Genomic DNA, 20,723 nt, shown 5'->3' with positions numbered 1-20,723 from the left:
ATTTAGTGCTTTCTTTTCCAATCCCTCCCTCACTTAGATTTTTCTGTATCAATGAATACTCTTTAGTACAATGAAGTTCAAGTGAAAAGGAAATATTCTTAACTATATTTTCCTTGATTTTGACTTCTTGACTCCCTCTATGTAAAGTCATTATTTATAATAGATAATTTTTTATTCTAATTCTTTATTCTATATTCTACTATATAAAGAAATTATAATAGATAATAATAATAAATATATTCTTTATTATTGTGTTTAATAACAACAATCTGTGAAGTTCTGTCAAGGATAGTATAAAATAACAGTCTGGTGCTTTGGTATTCCCTCTGAGCCCCCAGGAGTGAAACATGCAGTGTATAAATGCCTAATGTGCTGATGAAGTCAGTCATCCTTCAGCAATAAGATATTCATTTACTATTTTGTGTATGTCAGCACAGTGATTTGTGGTAAGCTTCTCTACAGAATGCATATAGTGAAGAAGAAATCACCTTCAGATCTGAGTTTCTTACAAACATGTACATGAAGTACATTCACAAGCATTTTATTTGGCACCTAACGTAGGGGTACCATCACCATTATGCTCATGGTGTCGAAACCTTGGAGTGAATCCTCTGTGGCCTCATCAACCTGATAAAAGATCAGTCACAAACTGTGGAAATAAACAAATCACAGTTAAGTCCTGTGACATTAAAAAGATGAGCTATGCAATTCAGAATATAAGCATGTTTAATCATTTTTCCTTTTTGGCCATCCAACATCAAACAGAATATTATTCATAATAAGTAATTTCATAAAATAATTTTTTCAATTATTTTTGCCTCTTTCTGATTTAAAAGATATTCTGAAAGCCTTTTCTGGAATGCTTAAGGTACATTCCCTGCTCTGAAAATTTTATTTCTATGAATGCTTTTTAGCATGTTTGCATCATTTCATTAGTTTGTATTCAGTAATTAATCTTTGTTTTGATTTTACCTGTATAATAATAGAACTTTTTTTTTGATTCTGAATTGGATAAGCATAATTCCTACAATCAGATTCTTATCAGATGCCATTTGTATGCATACCTCACCATATATGAACAAAGTTAAAAATGAACTTTTCAAAAGTAATCTTTAATCCTTAAATTTACTTTTTTCTAGGTATGTGCAGACCATTGGTTCTATTTACTGGAAAATGCACCAAAAAAACCCCAAACCCAAAACAAAAACAAAAAACAAACAAACGAAAAAAAAACACCAAAAAAGAGGCATGGTACTCTTTTTTAATTTTTTATATTTTCAATCAGAATAATATCCAAATAAAATGAAGGTTACTGTTATGAGGTTTTTGTAAAACTTTTAAGTTATTACTGTTGTAAATTAATAGATTAAATGTAGCTAGTGGTTCAGTGGTTTAGGTGGAATTGAATGAAACCTCAAAGCAGTAAAGAGGAGTTGTGTCCTCTGTTCAAGGGCAGAATAGTCTCCCAGAGGAGATGCAGCCCTGTCTTGTCCTGTGCCTGGGGAAAAACATTTTGCCCACAGAATTTCTCTTACTTTTGCTGTCACATTTTACTCTATGAAGTACTTGATAAATAGCTTTTTGAAAGTACCAGTCATTTTTTTCAGACATTCTCATAAATTAGGATTTATTTCCCAGTTTGCCATAGCTCAGAAATATTTCATGGAGTTCCGTGAAAAATAATCCCCTTTAACAGTGGTTGCTATTTCCATTTCTTCATAAGAAGAAATGAAACTGCATGAGAAACTATTTGTAGTAAATGTTGCCCTCTAAAAATAAAATTTTTATGTATCTTATTATTTTTTATGCCAGTAGAGGTGAAATGAAACACGTCGATTTAAGCAAGCGGCTTAAGACTTCTGCCAAATCTAACTCTATTCCATGCATTACTATAAAACCATAAATTATTTCTATTTCATCTACTATGACACAACAAGTATTGATCAGTTACTGTAGCCATCAAAGATAAGATGGGTAAAAGTTGTTTAACTGCAATAATATTCCACAGTATATATGAGGGTTTGGTTCAGTTTTTTGGTTCTTTGTGCAGTTTTATAAACCTTAAACTCAGAAAGTTCAGTGTTACAGCCCTGATTTAGGGAATTATTTAGTTAAAATTATTCTGTTACTTTCTGTCTTTTAATCAGATGTTTCATATTCAGTGCCAAACTGAGCTCAAAATTGCTGGTTTTTACTTTTAGATTGAGCTGGGAGAAACAGCTTGAAATGAGAAAAATTAAGTTTTGATCTAAGCATGACTGTTTTGTACTAACCCAATGAGCTTTTCTGGCTTGCTGGCTGAGCTCTTTTATCCCATACCTTCAGAGAGGGCATCTCTTTCTTACAGGAGTCAGTTTTCTCCCATGTAGAAGTTCACTGGCCTTGGATATGAGCAGAACGTTCTTGGCACTGTATTCCTCATCTCTTTTCCTATTGCCTCAGTGGAGAAACCTGGCTTGGGCACACAGAAACTGGAACATATCCATGACCAAGCTGGTTGATCATAGTGGTGACATTTGTTGATACAGTCAAAGCTCCATAATACTAGTATGACTATGAAGTGAATTTTCCAGGAAGTTCTTGCTCATAGTTACAATATGAGACGGTTTCTCTGAGGCTTTGCAGGTTCTTCCTGGTGGACTAGTGAGGAGAGTTAGTGGGGGGAACTACTAGGGCTAGTATGATGATTAATAAGGCCTGTATTGTCATTCTGTTAAAAGTGACATCTTCACAGCTCTTACCCTTGGTCTTCATAGAGCTTCTGTAATGTTTTCACAGCGTTTCTCCACTAAGACACTTTTTCATTAGTTTCTGAGGCTGACAAGAGATGTTCAGGGGTGGTACCATTCAGATAGAGCTACCAATTGAAAGCCAAGATGGGACACCATCTGCAAGCATAGTGATTCTGGTGCTTGTATGTTTTTGTAACATTCACTTTTCTTGGACTTAAAATATAATGTACTTGGAAGAACATTTTTCAAGGAAATCAATCTCTATTTTTGCTAAATGAGGTCAAGGTTTGTGATTAAGACTGAAGCTGTAGAGAGTCTCATAAAACTATGCTTCATTAAATTAAAATGAGTGCTTTGAGTGAAATGAGTGAATTGAGTGATTTTTATGGAGCAAGAAATATTTAACACAGTCTTTCACTTAATTTCTAAATAGTAAAGAGTAAAAAGCTCTGAGACCCTTTTAATCATGAGATTTGCTGATTAAGACCATAAAAATCATATAATCACACAATCACACTGTCACTGCCATCATAGAAATCAAAGTATGGATTCTCAGGTATTATGTACCTTGAGTGCACTGTAGTGCACAGGACTAAGCAAAGCCATTTCCCTGGCTTGACAGTAAATATTGTTCTTTCAATGTATGTGTAGAAAAACTCTAGAGATCATGAAAACCTGTAGCTCAGGTAACAATTTACTGTGATACCTGTCACAAAATTACCATGCTACAGAATTGCTGAACACTAAAAAACTGGTAGAAAATGAGTTATTGACCCATGCAGATGGGGTTTGTGTAATGTTGGTTCAAGGTCTGACACAGATTAGCATTTTCCATTAGATCACAGTCAGTCACTAGTTCCTATAGTGGCTCCTTTGCTTAGTCACCCTGGTGTCCTTGCAAAGAGGATCAGGATCTTCTTTTAGTACAAGGATGTCCATTTTCAATATGTGACCACATTGTGGAGCATGAATTTATTTGACTTTGACAGGAGAAGTCCATTGGAGATGTTGTATGTAGGTTTTATCTGCTGATCACCTCATTCCTACTAGAAAAATAAACCTTTGACATTCATAACTGACTGGGTTGCAGAAATCTAGATACATACCTGATATCTCCATATGGGTATTAGTCATTTAATTTTATATGTTTTATGCCACTTTGATAGGCTCTCTATTTTTACCAGATGTCAGTGCTGTAGGAACATGTGACCTGTCCCTTGTACTTGCTTCCTTTTATTATCTGAGATATATAAGACACCCATATCCCACTGATTATCTGCAATTGATAGAAGGTAGTGTCTGTAATACTTTCATTTTAAGAAATCTTCTGTGAAGAAATTAAGCAAAATATCTCTAGAGTTGCAAACTTAGGTGCAACAGTAGGGTACTTAAAAAAGAGCAACGCAGGTAAGTATGTGTTAACCTCATTCCAAATTTTGAGTTTCCTTCCTTTTGATTCCCTTTTTGATTCATCTCCAGATGAAACGGCATTCTAAAAATTCTGTAAGTTCTGCTTAAAAAATATTAAGATCATAAAGTTCATCATCCTAGAGACTGAAAAGGATAAAATGCAACATCTAAATTTGTTTACGAGGTGTATGCTTCAACACTGCCTATATGACATTTATGAAATGATTCAATTTAGTATATTATCTTACATGCACATTATACAGATGTAATAACCTGGTTGTTCTCTTTCTGGGAAAAGAAAATGTCCTTTGGCAGTTCTGAATTTGCAGTGAAATTCACAACAGGCTCTCCAACCAAGGCGCTATACCTTATTGAGTCAGAGAGACTTGGTGTCCTAGACCACAGGAAAGGCATAAGAAGTCTAATTGCACAGTGTATTATTACTCACTGAAGAAGATCAGAATTTGTTTTTAAAGTTGACTGTTAATTGTGCGCACAAATAAGGAGAGTGGAAGAGCAGATAATCACAGTTCAGTGTTTCTTTTTGTAGCCCCAAGATCTTTGCATGCAATCCTGCATATTGCCAGTCACATTCCTAAGAGGATTGAAAAAATCAGACTATTTGTGTCAAAATTTTGCTGACATATTACTGCTACAATTCTTGTAATGTATTTAGATATGACTCAGAGATTAATTATGTGTTAGGTTACTTTAGTGACTACAGTTTTCGTGACAATCTTAGTGGAGAATCAACTTGCTATTAGCCACAGAAATGAAGAGAAGAAAAGAAAGCCAAACCCAAAACTTTAAGGCACATAATATCCTGGTACTAACTACCACAGTTGCTCACCAGAAGCACATGAATGAAAAAAGTTGTCAAATGTAAATGTGAAACTTCTCACCACAAGTATATGCAAACTAAAGATTGTTGGATGCAGACAGAAAAAAAAATACACACCAATTTTTATTATGTCATTGGTGGGATGTCTCTCTTGTTTTCTTCTGTATGCGTACCGTTCACAAGGGCCTCCTCACAGATCAGCTAGAGTTTAATTACGTTTTTTCTCCCAGTAACTCCCACTTATTGATCTGCGCATGTACTTGGAATGAGTTGATGTTACTGGCCAAAACATTTCCCTTATGACTCCCAGTCCACTGTTCAAGATTAAATTATGTTGTAAATATCACTTGCCTGGTGTGATTGCTGACATGGAAGCAAAAATTAGACATTCTCTTTAGAGTTTTACCCAAGGCACTGAAATATCCATATTACATGCCAAAATGTATTAGGAAGATAATTTGAGATCTCATTTTCTTCTGAACAACTTTAATAAAATATGTGGATAGGTGCATTTTAGAATATGTATCCTTTTATTGATGTCTAGATTTTCATTAATGTGATGTAATGTAACAGAAAGGCCACACATAATGACTGCAAAATATCAAGACCTTTGGGATAAAGCAATGTGCTACATGAGGAACATGTGGAAGTGTGATTCTCAGCATAAACGTATCTTCCACTTGTTTGTAAAAGTTTGAATATTAGGGAGAGGAATTTCTCTGCGAACATTCCGTGGTGTGGGAGTAAATAAATAAGCAAATTCTGAGAATCTTTGAGTTCACCGTGGAAATTAGAACCTCTTTTTGTTTGCCACAAAGCATAAAATGAGATCACAACTACACACAGTACTGCTAAAAAACATCATTTACGTCCTCTCAGTTCAAACAGTAACACAGCATTTCTTTGAAAAGACTGCTACAATCTGGAATATAAGTACCAATATAGTGTGTTTCAATTTGTGCCCATGGTTAAATGCCCTCCTGACTCAAAGCTCTACATACATATCATTATGTATTTACATTGCCTTCCACTTGTGTCCCAGCCATTTGGTTTCTGGACCTGGCAGACACCTGAGGATTCAGGAGTGTCCTCTGACTCAGTGAATGGTATCTTAGAAGAACCACATTCATCAAAAAATAAAAAAAAAAAAAATCAACATTTCTCGCTGCTTAGTTTCTGAACAGACAAGGCTATTAGACTCAAGGTCCTGTGGACCTGATGGTGCTTAGTTAGCATGTCTCTGGTAGTAATTAACTCTGTTTGTAATTTCTCTCTTTGAGAAAAGAAGAATTGCCTTTGGTTGAGCAGGACTAGGTTAGAGACCGTGGAGTCAAACCTGACATCCACAAGTCCATAGGCCCTGATGGGATGCATCCACAAGTGTTGAGGGAACTGGTGGACATCATTGCTAAACTACTCTCAATTGTCTTAAAAAGGTCGTGGCAGTCAGGAAAAGTACTTGAGGACTGGAAGAAAGCAAATGTCACCCCAACCTTAAAAAAGGGAAAGAAGGAGGACCCAGGCAACTACAGGCCAGTCAGCCTGTGATGTGTTAGCCCTGGTTGGATGCCAGGTGCCCACCAAAACCTCTCTTCTATCACTCCCCTCTGCGACTGGACCAGGAAGAGAAAAACTAAAGGCTCATAATCACAGGGGTAGATCACAAACTGATTACCATAATGGGCAAAACAGACTCAACTTGGGGAAATAATTGAATTTATTACCAGTCAAAATCAGAGCAGGATGATGAGAAGTAAAACAAATCTTAAAAACACCTTCCCTCCACCCTCTCCTCCTTCGTGAGCTCTACCTCCTCACCGTCAGTGGCACAGGGAGTTGAGAAGGGGGTTACACTCTATTCATCACATTTCATCACACTTTCTGCTACTGTTCAGGGAGTGGAATCCTTCCTCTGCTCCAATGTGAGGTCTCTCCCATGTGAGACAGTTCTCTGTGAACTTCTCCAACATGAGTCCTTCCCATGGGCAACAGTTCTTCACAAACTGCTCCAACGCGGGTCACTCTTCCACAGGGTGCAGTCGTTCAAGAAGAGCCTGCTGAAATAGGGGTCCACCCCAGGGTCACAAATCGTACAAGGAAACCTGCTTTAGCATGGGTTCCTCTCTTCACAGGTCCACAGGTCCCTGCCAGGAGCCTGCTCCAGTCGGCCTTCCCATGGGGTCACAGTGCCTTTCTTCGGGCATCAACCTGCTCAGGTGTGGGTCTCCTCCACCGGCTGAAGGTGGATCTCTGCTCTCCCATTAACCTCCATGGACTGCAGGAGGACAGCTTGCTTCACCATGGTCTTCACCATGGGCTGCAGGGGAATCTCAACTCTGGTACCTGAAGCACCTCCTCTCCTATTTTCTCCACTGGCCTTGGTGTCTGCAGAATTGTTCCTCTCACATATTCTCAACTCCTCTCTTCTCTGGTCACAATTACATCTGCACAATAAGTTGGTTTTTTTCCCCCTCCTGAATGTTATCACAGAGGTGTTACTATCATCACCAGTAGGTTCAGCCTTGGCCAGCGGTGGGTCTGTCCTGGATCCAGCTGGTATTGCCTTTGTTGGACATGGGGTGAGCTTCTAGCAGCTTCTCACAGAAGCCATCCCTGTAGTCCCCCCTGCTACCAAAACCTGGTCATGCAAACCCAATACACCACCACTCCTCAATCCTTGGAAAGGTGGTGGAACAGCTCATCCTGAAGGCCGTATCTAAACACGGGAAGACAAAGAAGTGATTAGGAGTAGTCAACATGAATTCATCAAAGGGAAATTGTGCTTAGCCAAAATGATTGCCTTCTGTGATGGAACAAGTGACTGGATAGATGAAGGGAGAGCAGTAGATGTTGTCTACCTGGACTTCAGCATGAGGATATCATAGACTGGCTAAGGAAGTGCAGGCTGGACCAGTGGATTGAGAACTGTCTGAATGGCAGATCTCAGAGGGTCATGATCAGTGATATAGGGCCTAGTTTGAGGCCTATCACTAGCAGTGTCCCTCAAGGGTCAAAACTGGGTCCAGTATTGTCTAACTTATTCATCAGTTACTTGCATGAAGCGGTAGATGCCTCCTCAGCAAGTTCACTGATGAAACAAAGCTGTGAGGAGTGGCCAATAGCCCAGAGTGACGTGCAGCCCTTCAGAGGAATCTTGGCAGGTTGGAGAGATGGGCAGAGAAAAACATTCTGAAATTCCACAAAGGCAAGTGCAGGGTCCTGCACCTGTGGAATAATGATGCCAGACACCAGTACAGGTTGGGGACTGGCCTGCTGGGAAGTAGCTCTGTGGAGAAAGGCCTGGGAGTCCCAACGGACAACAAGCTGTCCATGAGCCAGCAGTGTGCCCCTGTTACCAAGAAGGCCAGTGATCTGCTGAGGTGCATTAGGAAGACCATTGTCAGTAGGGCAAACGGGGTGATCCTTTCCCTCTGCTCAGCCCTGGTGAGGCCCCATCTGGAGTGCTGTGTCCAGTTCTGGGTGTCTCGGTACCAGAGAGACATGGAGCTTCTGGAGCAGGTCCAGCAGGGGGTTACAAGGATGATTAAGAGAATGGAGCATCTCACTTATGAGGAAAGCCTGAGAGAGTTGGGCCTGTTCAGCTTCACAAAGAGACAACAGAGAGGGGACCTCATCAATGGGTACAAGTATCTGAAGGGAGGATGCCAAGAGGATGGAGTCAGGCTCTGCTCGGTGGTGCCAAGCAATAGGACAAGAGGCAACTGGCAGAAACTGATGTACAGGAAGTTCCACCTGAATATAAGGAAGAACATTATTGTGGAATGACTAAGCACTGGACTAGATTGCCCAGAGATCATGTGGTGTCTCCCTCACTGGAGATATTCAAAAGCTGTCTGAACACATCCTGAGTAATATGATCTAGGGCACTCTGCCTGTGTCTCATACATATCTTATTTGAATATTTTTATAGTTAAGCTATACCCCTTGATATAGTAGAATATATCATTATAGAATTGTTTGGGTTGCAAGGGACCTTAGAAATCATCTAGTTACACCCTCTGTGCACCTTGCACTAGAGCACACTGCTCAAAGCCCCATCCAACCTGGCCTTGAACACCTCCAGGCTGGATGGGTCATTCAAGCTTCTCTGGGCAACCTGTTCCAATGTCTTACCACATGCACAGTGAAGAATTTCTTCCTAATATCTAATCTAAACTTGCTCTTCTTCAGTTTGAAACCATTCCCCTATTGTGCTATCATTACATGTCCTTGTATAAAGTCCCTTTCCAACACTCTTGTAGGCCCCCTTTAGATACCGGAAGGAGCTCTAAGGTCTCTCCAGAGCCTTCTTGTCTCCACGCTGAACAACACCAACTTTCTCAGGCTTTGCTCTTAGGAAAGGAGCTCCAACCCTCTGAGGATCTTTGTGGCCTTCTCTGGTCTCGCTCCAAGAGGTCCACATCCTTCTAATATAAGTTATCTTAGCAGTTATTGAACTTAAACTTTACATTACGCATTATATTTTGCATATGACAGTTTGCTTTGCTCTAGGTCTTGAACTGCTATAACATAATCAAATTATTGAAAAAAAAATATGAGCGTTGTCTCTTCATAATTAGCCTATAAAATGCATGTCAATTATGAAGTTTCGTAAGTTGCTAATGGCCATAAACCCTTTTTATTATATTAGTAATTTTGATTTATTAATTATCTATTTTGTACTACCTGCTACATTCATCTATATTATCTACATACTCTGTACATACCTATGTACACATTATTTAAGTGGAAAGACTTGTTACCTGATTGTTTTTCACAGCTTCCTTTAAAAATGTTAGAAACATAATTCTGCAGTCTCGTGAGATAAAGTTGGAGGGGCTCTGTGGCATATCAGTATATCTTTTATAGAACAGAAGTTTGCACATTTATCTAACAGAAAGAACATATTTCTTGAACATGTGCTTTATGTATAAACTTGAAACATACGAGTAGACAATATAGTTAAATGAAATTTGTAAAAGAATAGGTAGTTTCTGCATTCAGGTTTTGTTACTTTGCATTCATTTTCACTTTAATTACATAGGATTTAAATAGGTATTTTTCTAGCCACTAGGCTATTCCAGCAAATTGTTGTGCATTAGGGACACTTCATTAACAACAAGGATGAATATATTCATACTCTTCCTACCCAGGGCATCCTTAAGAAAACAAAAGCAAATGTAACATGAATGTTGAAAGTAATAAGCATTCTTCAGCCTTATAATGCTGTATCTATTTAACATCTCATTTATCCTATGCCATCAAGTACTTTTGGTCTGCTGTCTGTAGAATTACTATTTCCACTGTTTATTACTATGTTCATCGATTGTCTTAATTTATTTAATGAGTAATAAAGTGTTCTTATTTTGGCCAAAAAATAACAATACAATAAAAGTCTTAATCAACTTCCTCTCAGCTATTCATGGCATGATCAGATAGCCCTGTCTCCAGCTGTTAATGTCACTAAACATTGATGTATAGGTTCAGCCAACACAATTATGGAAAATTATGCATATTCTTTGAAAAATACTAATGAAATCAGAGACTGTAGGATGGGACTTTTGTGCAGAGGAACTGTCCACTAAATATTAAGAAAAGCAACACTCCTTTCTTCAATATTCAGAATATTATACTTATTCTTTCCCTCCTGGAAGGTGCACTATGGTGTCACGGGGTATCTATCGTAGCTGTTAGGTTTGGCAGATAGAAAAGTACACACACATATATACACACACTGCACAAAGAGTTGAGACAAGTGCTGTCTGTCACCTCAGCGCAGCAGCATCCTTTATTAGGACAGCTAGCCCACATTTTTTTCACACACTTTTTGTAAATAATATAATTTCTACAAAACACCACCACCATGCACCTGCACCATGAACATAGCCAAAATTTTTGTCCTTGTACATTTTATCCTCCCTAAACCTACTTATCACCTTTCCAATTAACTCCCCACTTCTCAAGGCTTCACTGTTCATGGGAATGGTTAATTAGCTTCTCTGGTCTCACGGGAACGGTCTTATGCCATCCAGTATATTGTGCTTGTCTAGGGGTTCAACTTCTAGGGGCTTAACGGGTCTGCTGCTTCCCCCCACACTATGGTACATGATTGTTTAGGGTTTTTTTTCCTAATTCATAGCAGTATTACTGTTAAGGTAAAATGAAGCTATATTCGACTACATGCTCATGTTTTTAGTCACAATTGACATGATAAAATAGATGTTTTCAGTGTTGTAACAGCAGGAAAAAAAAAAGAAAACCTCTTTTAATGCATCCAGCAATCTAGGATTTGGGAATAAAGAGGTTTTACTCTGAATTGCAATTTCTCCCATGTTTTGGAACCTTTACTGTCACTCCTTTTGGTTACACAGATTTGTTGCTCCCTTTTGGTTTTGGTTTGGTTTTTCTATCGCTCTGTGGTCTTTCTTTCTTTTTTTGTTTCTTCTTTTCTTCCTCCCCTTTTAAATCTGCTTTTTATAACCCTATGATCTTTTGCTTTCACAAGCATATTTTCTCTGTTATTCTCTGTATCTGTTCATCTGATTCCTTTTGGGCAGATCATCCTCTCTATCTTCTGCTTTTTTCTCTGGTACTTCCTCATAGAAGATTCATTGACAGCTCAGACTCAAAATAGGTGTAGAACTATATGTATCTTTTCTCCTAAACGTTTCGATCCTACTTACCATCCAAGCTCATATAGCAGTGCTTAGCCAAGCTTCCTCCACAGTTTTTTGAAAGCCTGTCACTGTCTCTCTATATAGACAAATGTCACTTTTTCGCTTTTTACCACTTCTTGCACATCCTCCTTAGCATCCATATTGCCAGTCCATCCAAAACACAGCTGGTAACATGGCTGTTCCCATTGGTCAAACCATAGTTATATCTTTTAAACTCATCTTTAGCTTCAAGATGTTCCACAATATTCTGTCCCAGCAGATCAAGTGTTTCCTCATCCCAGCCATTTTGCTCTATAAGACTACATATTCTAAATAATTCCATGACATCTCCTATGCCTGCCATGACTTCAATATGCTATAAATTATTGGTTCTTTTGGTTCTTTGTTTACATATACTCTTTTTCCACAGTGCACAAAAATGAAAATTTCATAGTCACTCAGATAATGAAAAAATGAAAATAAATCACTGTGTTTGGGCATGTCCCAGTTTATTGAACTATTTAAGGAAAGGTTCTAATTTTTTTTTATCTTATATAACACACTAATTTATTGCCTTAAGAGAACTTATCAATCATCTTAAGGACAGTTGAATGATAGTAAATGGATTTAAATAAAACTTAACTGGCTGAAGCTTTGTTTTCATAAGCCTTGATGTGTGAAAGATATTCATAGATACTAGAGACTGGAGTATTTTGATTGGTCTCTGTATCCTTCAGAAGTATTCTTCATGATGACGTATTTTTGTTCAAGTCATATTTTCAATTACCTGAGTAATGAATCTACTACTACATTCTTTTGGATGTTTCTTGACTACAATCTAATAGATCACATTTTTAAAACAGTTGGTAGGGATATTAAATGCTCTTTGGAAGTGCTAAGTATTGTCACTACAGTATAATTGACAAGTCCAGTTCTCTGAATATATTATTTTTGTGCTTTCAAAGGTGCCTTTAGCCCTTCTCCTCTTAAGGTAAACCAGTTAGCCTCTCCATTTGGAATATTTCAAGAGCCTTTTGAGGTATTTTGAAAACTCTTTTTTTGGAATTAAAGGTCTCTTGAGAAGGAACATTTTCTGCATTGCAGGGGTCCGGTGAGGGGAAATGAAATGCAGGACATCCAGATTAGCTTTGAAGCATTTTGAAAAAAATCCTCTTTGGCTCACCACAGATTCAGAAGAAAATATAAAATATGTTCTGATGAAATGCAGAGCATGCTTTTCCAGACTGACATTAACTAAATGCTATTTTAGAAAACTTCATTGTTGCCAATTTATCAGTAGGTACAATGTCTACAACCTGTTAACATGTGAACTTTAGCAGAGAGAACACTGGAGGAGCATAGTGGAAACCTGTTTGCCATGGATGTTTATTGGTTCTACAAGAGAGATCTCAAGAGTTACATTTCCAAAAGCATTATGTGATTAGGGGTGCCGGAAAAGAATAAAGTAGCTGAGTGACTGCCACTGCCCTCTTAAGAGGACATCCTCTGAGAAGTCCTCTGCCCTTCAGGAGCTGAGACAGCACCTCGAGACTCTTTTGTCACATCTGAAACCCATAATTTATACATTAGTAGCTCAGAGGTTGCAGTAGCAGTTGCATACAGACTTTTGCTAGTGTTGAGGACTGAAATAAGAGCATCTGGCCTCAGAGTGGTTATTATATCACTTGGGATGAAGATTTCCATTTTCAACTTGTTGTAATCAATATTCTATAGCATTTTGAGTCACTTCAGGGGCAAATAACTGCAATCAAGAATTAAGTGTTGAAATCTCTTACATTGTTATTGCCATGTGGAAGTTGTGGCTATACCAGTTCCTCTATATGGTAGAAGTAGGTAGGGATATTTGAACACTGCTTAGTACACTGAAAATCTATGGAGAATTAAACCAAGTCATGAATTAGCGGAATAAGATGATTGTTTTTTTGTGAATAGGAGTCAGCAAATATTAAATACAACCCTCCAAATATATAGGTTATTAAATAGTTAGTTTGGCTTCATTTTGACAGTTAGTGTAATGCATTGTTATTTTATTCTTAATTTGAAAATAACTTACAGAAATAACGTATTAATATTGTCTTGCGATGCTTACAGTCTGGGCAAACAATATGCACATTGAGTAAAACTGCACTCAAGTCATGAAAAATATGCATTTAAGTCAGAGAAATATTTCCCAGTAATTTCACCATGCTTTGTGTGTGGCCTAAGAAGTCCAGAAAGTGTTCCATAAAGGACATGATCTTTTTTAATGCATCCATTTGGCCCTGAAAACATGTAGATGAGCAGTTAAGACATCCTGGAAGGCCCCTGTCCTTGAATGTTTTCAGGACTGAGGTTTTAGAGTATAGGTGATGATACTTATCTTACTTTTCGTATCAGGAAAATTTTCTTTCATCTGCTTTCCAGCTAATGGAACAAGATAATTTTTCTTGTATACTATTTTGGTATCCCTATCACTACATTGGACATGGGAAATATTAAGCGATAAAAAGAATCAGAGAATGTTTATTCCAATTATTTTTGCAATAAGAAACAAAGAATGCTAAACATACACATGCTGTTTATTGTCTTAGCTTGAATATCTTATGGTCTCTGTTGTATTTCATTCTTTTAGGCCTTTCTCTGAGATCTGCCTGTTGCACAGCCATACGTATTAGATGACTTTGGGACTTGCTTTCCATCAACGATGAAGGGATTGTCTAGCAGCCGTAGTCATCATCATGGGGTTGCCTGTGACTCTCCATGTGACAGTCTGCCACACCACCAGGACAGGAAGCCATATTTGTTAAACCCAGTGGACCCCCATCCTGCAGACCACCCTTACTACACTCAAAGGAACTCTTTTCAGGCAGAGTGCATGGTGCCCTACAATGATCAGATTGCCAGCAGCACATTTCCCAGGAGGCATTATAGTTCCCACCATGAACTCAAAGACGAGTGTGCTCTGGTTCCCCATGGAACTGCCAACAAGACCAATCGCATTCCTGCCAACCTTTTGGACCAGTTTGAGCGGCAGCTGCCTCTGAATCGGGATGGCTACCACACTCTGCAGTACAAACGAACTGCCATGGAGCACCGCAGTGACAGCCCAGGGAGGATCCGGCACCTGGTTCATTCTGTCCAAAAGCTCTTTACCAAGTCCCATTCACTGGAGGGACCATCCAAGGGGAATGTCAATGGGGGAAAAGCAAGCCCAGAAGAGTCACAGACAATGAGGTATGGGAAGCGCAGCAAGAGTAAAGAAAGGCGATCAGAAGGTAAGCCCAGATCCAATGCATCAGGATGGTGGAGTTCAGATGACAACTTGGACAATGATGTTTGCATTTATCATGGTCCCAGTGGGGTCATGACCATGGGAAGATGCCCTGATCGTTCTTCTTCCCAATACTTTATGGAAGCCTATAACACTATTAGCGAACATACTGTGAAGTCCTCCAGAAGCAATAACGATGTCAAATGCTCTACCTGTGCAAACCTGCCTGTGAATTTGGACTCCCAGTTAATGAAGAAAAGCTCTTGGTCCTCTACATTAACCGTGAGCAGAGCCCGTGAAGTTTACCAGAAAGCATCAGTTAACATGGACCAGACAGTGGTGAAGGCAGAGACGTGTCAACAGGAACGGTCCTGTCAGTACCTCCAGGTACAGTGTGGAGAACTGATTGCTGTTAACTGTGCTCTGCCTTGTTTCAGGTGTTTGTGGGGGATAGAGGTTTGCTCTGATGTCTCAACTTTACCCAAAAGTAACTGATCAACAAACAAGTGGTACTGCTGCTGAAATTAAAAATAAATCAACTTTTTCTTTTTTTTCTTTTTTTTTTTTTGCCAGCATTCAGTGTTTCAAACAGTTCATGTTAGAACAGGATTATTTTTTTCATGTGAGAAAAATAAGACCTTTCTGTGTACTTTTTGAATTTATAAGGCTGTCACAGTAGGGGTATAGGGAATTTGATGTTGTAGTGCTTGCATTTAGCATTACAATGTCAATTAACTGAATGTTACCAGGATACAAATTCTTTGATTTCTGTAATTTCGAGATTTGCCTTCATTTACTGCTCATTTTTTTATGAAAGCTTTTGAGACCCTTTTGAGAAACTTCAGGGTACCTGAGTACTTTCTCCAGCAGGAAAACAGCATACTTTTCTTTTAGACATAGAATATAAATTCTCTTAAAACAGTTATTGTAACGTGTCCAGATTTGTTTATTGGGCTATTCCTCTTTTTCATGGCTTTGAGTCAAAAATAAAAAATCAAAAGGTTGAAATTATTGCTTGTTCTGATTATACACTTTAGGAGTACATCACCTACTCCCTCACAAGCTGTTTGCAGTTAATACAGCGTCACTATTTTTCACCAGTATTGTATCTTTAAATGTCAAGAATCAGATGTCTCCTCTTGGAGCTATCACACTGCCGGTGAATGTTTGTGGCAGGAACATGGATCAGAAAATATTAAAACTGTTTCATTCTTAGGAGAGCTGTGGATAGCTTTTATGCACTTTAAATGAAGCACTTATGGCACATCTAAGTGTGTGTGTAAGATGGAACAACGTCGCACAGAGAAGAGAGAAGACCATGAGGAAAAAAGAGGTTTGCTAACATGATTTGGTTTCATTTTAATGTAGTGGGACTCTTGTCTATCTGTATAGAAACTGTAGCGAGATCTCTCATATGGTTGCTTGAATGAGACAGTCAGCTTCCACATTCTGTTTTTTAAGTCAGTATGCAGACAAAGCGTAGGACTGAGGCATCCGCATTTAAAAATTGATATTAAAAGGTTTTATGGAGTGGCATGCAAAATAATTTTGATAGTCAGCCTCTGGGATTCTAATTTTTAAATGTAAATGAATGGATATGTATATTTTATATTAATTGTTGGGGGGGGGAAGAGGAGGCAATACAAATGCTCAGAGTGTGTTTACAGATCTGTGTATGGACTGCAGAGGGAAAGGGGTTTCAAAATAGCCTCAGGTTGCAACCTTTTGAGCTTTGGGGTTTCTTTTTATTAAGTCTCTTTTGTCTGAATTTTGTGGGTGAGAAGAAATCATAACTTTAGACTTGATTGCTGTGGTTACTTTGGACCCTGAGATTTCTTTTGTTGATGTTTTTGTTTACTCCTTCAGTCTTCCTCTTGGGTTCAGATAAAATAGCTGACAATTCAGTATGTGACCAGATGGCTAGAAAAGAGTGAAAAACTGTGCCAACATCAGCTTTAAATGAACACCTCCATAGGGACCTTTAGATAATGTTTAGCTGACAGGAATAGACTCCTGAAGTGGAATTAGAGGACATTATCTGTGTCTGTATGAAAATACGTCCAACAATTGTCAAGGGTAAGAATAACTAAATTCTCACTTAGAATAACTAAATTCTCGCTGTGTTTCCCATCCTTACTGGTAGTTTCATTTTGGTTTTCACTTAATTTTGTTTCATTTTTTAATGATATGTCATTATAAAAACAAGGGAAATATAACAGGTTTGAAATTGTTGGGGTTTTTTAAAGGAAAATCTTAACCGAGCATCAGTTAACATTGGAAGTAATATTCAAAGAGTACAGTAGATTCAAGGAAGCGAGTCAGGATTATTCTTCACTCTTGGCAGCTTGAAAGGATGAAAAATGCATATAGGTATTAAAAGAGTCAGTCTATTTTGAATGCGTCCCATTGCTTTTCTCTTCACTGTATCACTTATCTTTTTACACTACAAGCCCTTTGGGGCTTGCACTTTGTTCCCTTTTGTATTTCCACAATGGGGCACAGGACCTAACTGAGGCCTTTTAGCTGTCCTGCACTATAAATGTGTATTAACAGCAGCAGAGTACTAGTCTGTTAGTGGGTTGTAGAATTATTCTGTTTATCTGTTGTTTTCCTGGTGACCTTCTCACGATTGTACCAAAAGGCTGGTGTCCTGTGTTAGAACAATTAGAAATACCCAAAGTAAGAAGAAAGCTGGAAATTCATTACCACAGTGGACAAATGAGAATTTAATTTCATTATTATGATGCTTCTTTGTTGCTTTATTTAACCCATTAAATGTTTAATAGATGCTTTTATCAACTCATTTGTAATTTAAGTTATTGTCTGTGGTCCAAGACATAAACTCTCACGACCTAAACTGATCCTTCAAAGAGGCAACTATTTGTTTAGGCAAGCTCATCTTGTGACAGTATCAGAATTCAACTCAGGGTACTCAGGATAATTTTCTTTATCTTGACAAATCTGAGTACATTAGAGATCACAGGCAACATTGACTTCACATTTGCTTGTAAGGGCTTTTATCATAAAAGTATCTGCATGAATTCTCAGTGTAAATACATGGAAATAACAAACAATTATCTAGCTTGCTGTGATATTTTCCATATAACTGTTCTGTGGAAGGAATTGGCAGTAGTTTGTATTGCAGATGGGCTTATTTCTCATAGTTTGGAATTTGGATCGAGTGCAGAGTCTTCCTGCATTGCACTGTCTTTCTTTACCCCAGCAGGCTCTGTTTCCAGCCCTGGTGCTGAGGCACAATGTTTGTCCTTGGAGGTCTCGGGGAGGTTTGAGTAAACACTGTGCATCTTCAGAAAGAGATGTTATCCCAGGCCAGTCTAAAGACCGCCAAGCAAATGTTTTCCTCTTACCTGCATTTTGGGAACAGAATTGCATTTTTATTTTTTATTTCTTCTTTTAAGAGTGATGAGCTGGATTGTACAAAGATAATGTCCTGTTTTTTAGCTGATTTTTACTTCAGGAAAGTGCTTCTGTTTGATCCAGGTTTGTGGTTGGAGAAAAGTGAAGGAAGGTGAGAAAGAACTGTTCATGTTTTATCAAAATTCTTCTTCAAAATGGTTTCCCTCCCTTGAAAGAGAAACTTATAAGGCAGTGGACAGCCTCTATTTCTCCACTAGCTTCTCCTCTGGAAAAAATGAAATGAGGCAATGCTATAAAGACAAAATGTAAGCAGCAGTTCTTGTCTTCGAACAATAGGGTCTAAATACATAGGGATATTTTTGACAGTCTTGTTTTCTATGAATTCATGATTTTTGGAGCTAATAGAGTATCAAATACACTGCAGAGTTTGTCTCTGATTATAGTTTTGCCATTCAATGTTCCCCGTAATTGCTGTTCACATTGTCCTTGGTCCATTTGTTAAGAGATTGAGAAAAATACAAAGGATGACATTTTTTGTATTAATCCTCTTTTCTTCTTATGTGAGTCAGTCATAAGTTTTCCTTTAGTCACAACTGATGAGATTGAAGTCAGTTGTGTCAGACACTTGGGGCTGAGGATGGAAATTTTATTTCTCAAAACTGAAGTGCAGTAGGTGGAGACAGCAGTGCAACCCTTAGAGTTCCACATTTGCATTGCTTGGCATTTGGTGAGATACACTGAGAAATACTATAAAAAAAATATAAGTTTCTAGATGTAGTCAGAATTTTCTGGTGGCAAAGGGTTCCGGTTCATACTGCACTGGGTTTCCTGTGTGAAGGTTGCCTGTAATGGGCATTATTATACCATGTGTAGTGCTAAGAAACTTATAATCTAGGTGACTTGTTTTCCAGTCTCAGGACAAGGCACTTCCACAGTTTCTTAGGAGATACTGTTCAGTCCCAGTTCCAGCCTCTTTTTGTTGCCTATGTCCATGGATGGCCAAATAGATCCTAGGTTCAGGGTGCTAATAAGGACCAGTAAGTACATTATGATTTGTTAACATGGTATGTTAAATTACAAGGTGTTCATCCTTACGCCACAGCAATTCGTGTTAGATTTGTTATATATATCTGTTATCTATACCAGTCCATCTGCATTTTCAGTTTATGTCTATGTTTTCCTCATTTATAGTGTTTGCATTTCAGATGCAACTACCATGTTCAAATCTTCCTATATATATATATGTATATATATATATATGAAAGTTGTATTAACATCCATTAATATAGACCTTCTATTTTTCATGTATCTCAAGACTTGCTTTTTTTCCTCCATATTCCCTTATAAATTGAAAATTAGTGCATATGTTATTTCTCCTTCAATTTTCCAGTCAGAACTATGAAGTATATGAGGTATAAGTGTCAAGTTTTTTTATTGAGCTCATATGAAACATACTTCTGGTAAAGCTAGGGAAATGATTTGGACAATTGTGAAATAAAGCGTCAAATGTTTTAATGTGTTCTACGTCAGCTTCCAGGTAATAGAATAATCATGAAAACATTTGGAAATTCTTAAATATTCATGATTTTTGAAATCAGCTAGTATCTAGGAACATTAAAACTGAAAAAATATTCACAGAAAACTAATTTACTTCAGTTTTTAAATAGTGACGTAGGTAATAGGAATAATGAGTACAATTAGGGAATTTGTGGAAAATATAAAGAATTACTAAGAGGTAATTCCTTTAAATCTATATCTTGGTTATTTAGCCTACCTGCAAACCCACTCAGATGTCAGTGCTATACTGAGACAAATACATAGGAGAGTATTTCAGTATAATTGTCTTCCTTATCCTTGTAGTCCGTTATTTTAGCTAAAAAAAATATTAGTAAAAAAAGAAATTGTCAACTGTGTTGGTAAGAGTGATCTTGCCACATATTTCACCACGAACAACTGTTGTGTTCTTATTCATTTAATTAAAACCTGTACTGACCTTTGGTGTCTTCAGTAATTCAGTAATGGAGGCCTCCTAAGTACTGTTCTACAGAGAGCTGTTCTACAGCAATGTGAGTACTTCACATTTAGCTGCAGTTTTATCTGCTCATGTTCCTTTAAGTGATAATTCTCTGTCCTTTAGTTTTATTACCATCCTGTAACTTCTTAATATTGAATATACTGGCACTGATCTTATTTTTTCTACATTAACTTGAATTACCATCAGTTCATTCTGTTACCATCCTTACATTCTAATAGCACATCCATTAAGGAACATAATTCTGGCAACTGGATCCTATTGCTAGCATAGCATAAGTAGGAGTTAGCAACATACTTGGGTGACACTACATTACATACACTGTTATGTGAGAAATGTTTATTAAAATTATGGCTGCACATAACAGTTGGCATTTGGTATCTATTTCAGTTCCTTCGTGGAT

General features: G+C 37.8%; 1 protein-coding gene across 3 annotated transcripts in view; it reads left to right on the top strand.

Moving 5' to 3' along the window:
* DLGAP1 (DLG associated protein 1) overlaps positions 1-20,723 on the top strand; it is a 364,067-nt gene that overhangs the window by 208,737 nt on the left and 134,607 nt on the right. For all 3 annotated transcript variants that reach the window (XM_008925543.2, XM_018081188.1, XM_018081195.1), the window contains one exon: positions 14,272-15,297. In XM_008925543.2, the coding sequence (XP_008923791.2) occupies positions 14,344-15,297 (954 nt within the window). In that variant the 5' untranslated portion in view covers positions 14,272-14,343. The remainder of the gene's footprint in view (positions 1-14,271; positions 15,298-20,723) is intronic.

This window comes from Manacus vitellinus, unplaced genomic scaffold, assembly GCF_001715985.3.
Source record: "Manacus vitellinus isolate BGI_N305 unplaced genomic scaffold, ASM171598v3 scaffold_1_pilon, whole genome shotgun sequence".
Classification (NCBI taxonomy): domain Eukaryota; kingdom Metazoa; phylum Chordata; class Aves; order Passeriformes; family Pipridae; genus Manacus; species Manacus vitellinus.
This window is presented reverse-complemented; position numbering and strand designations above follow the sequence as displayed.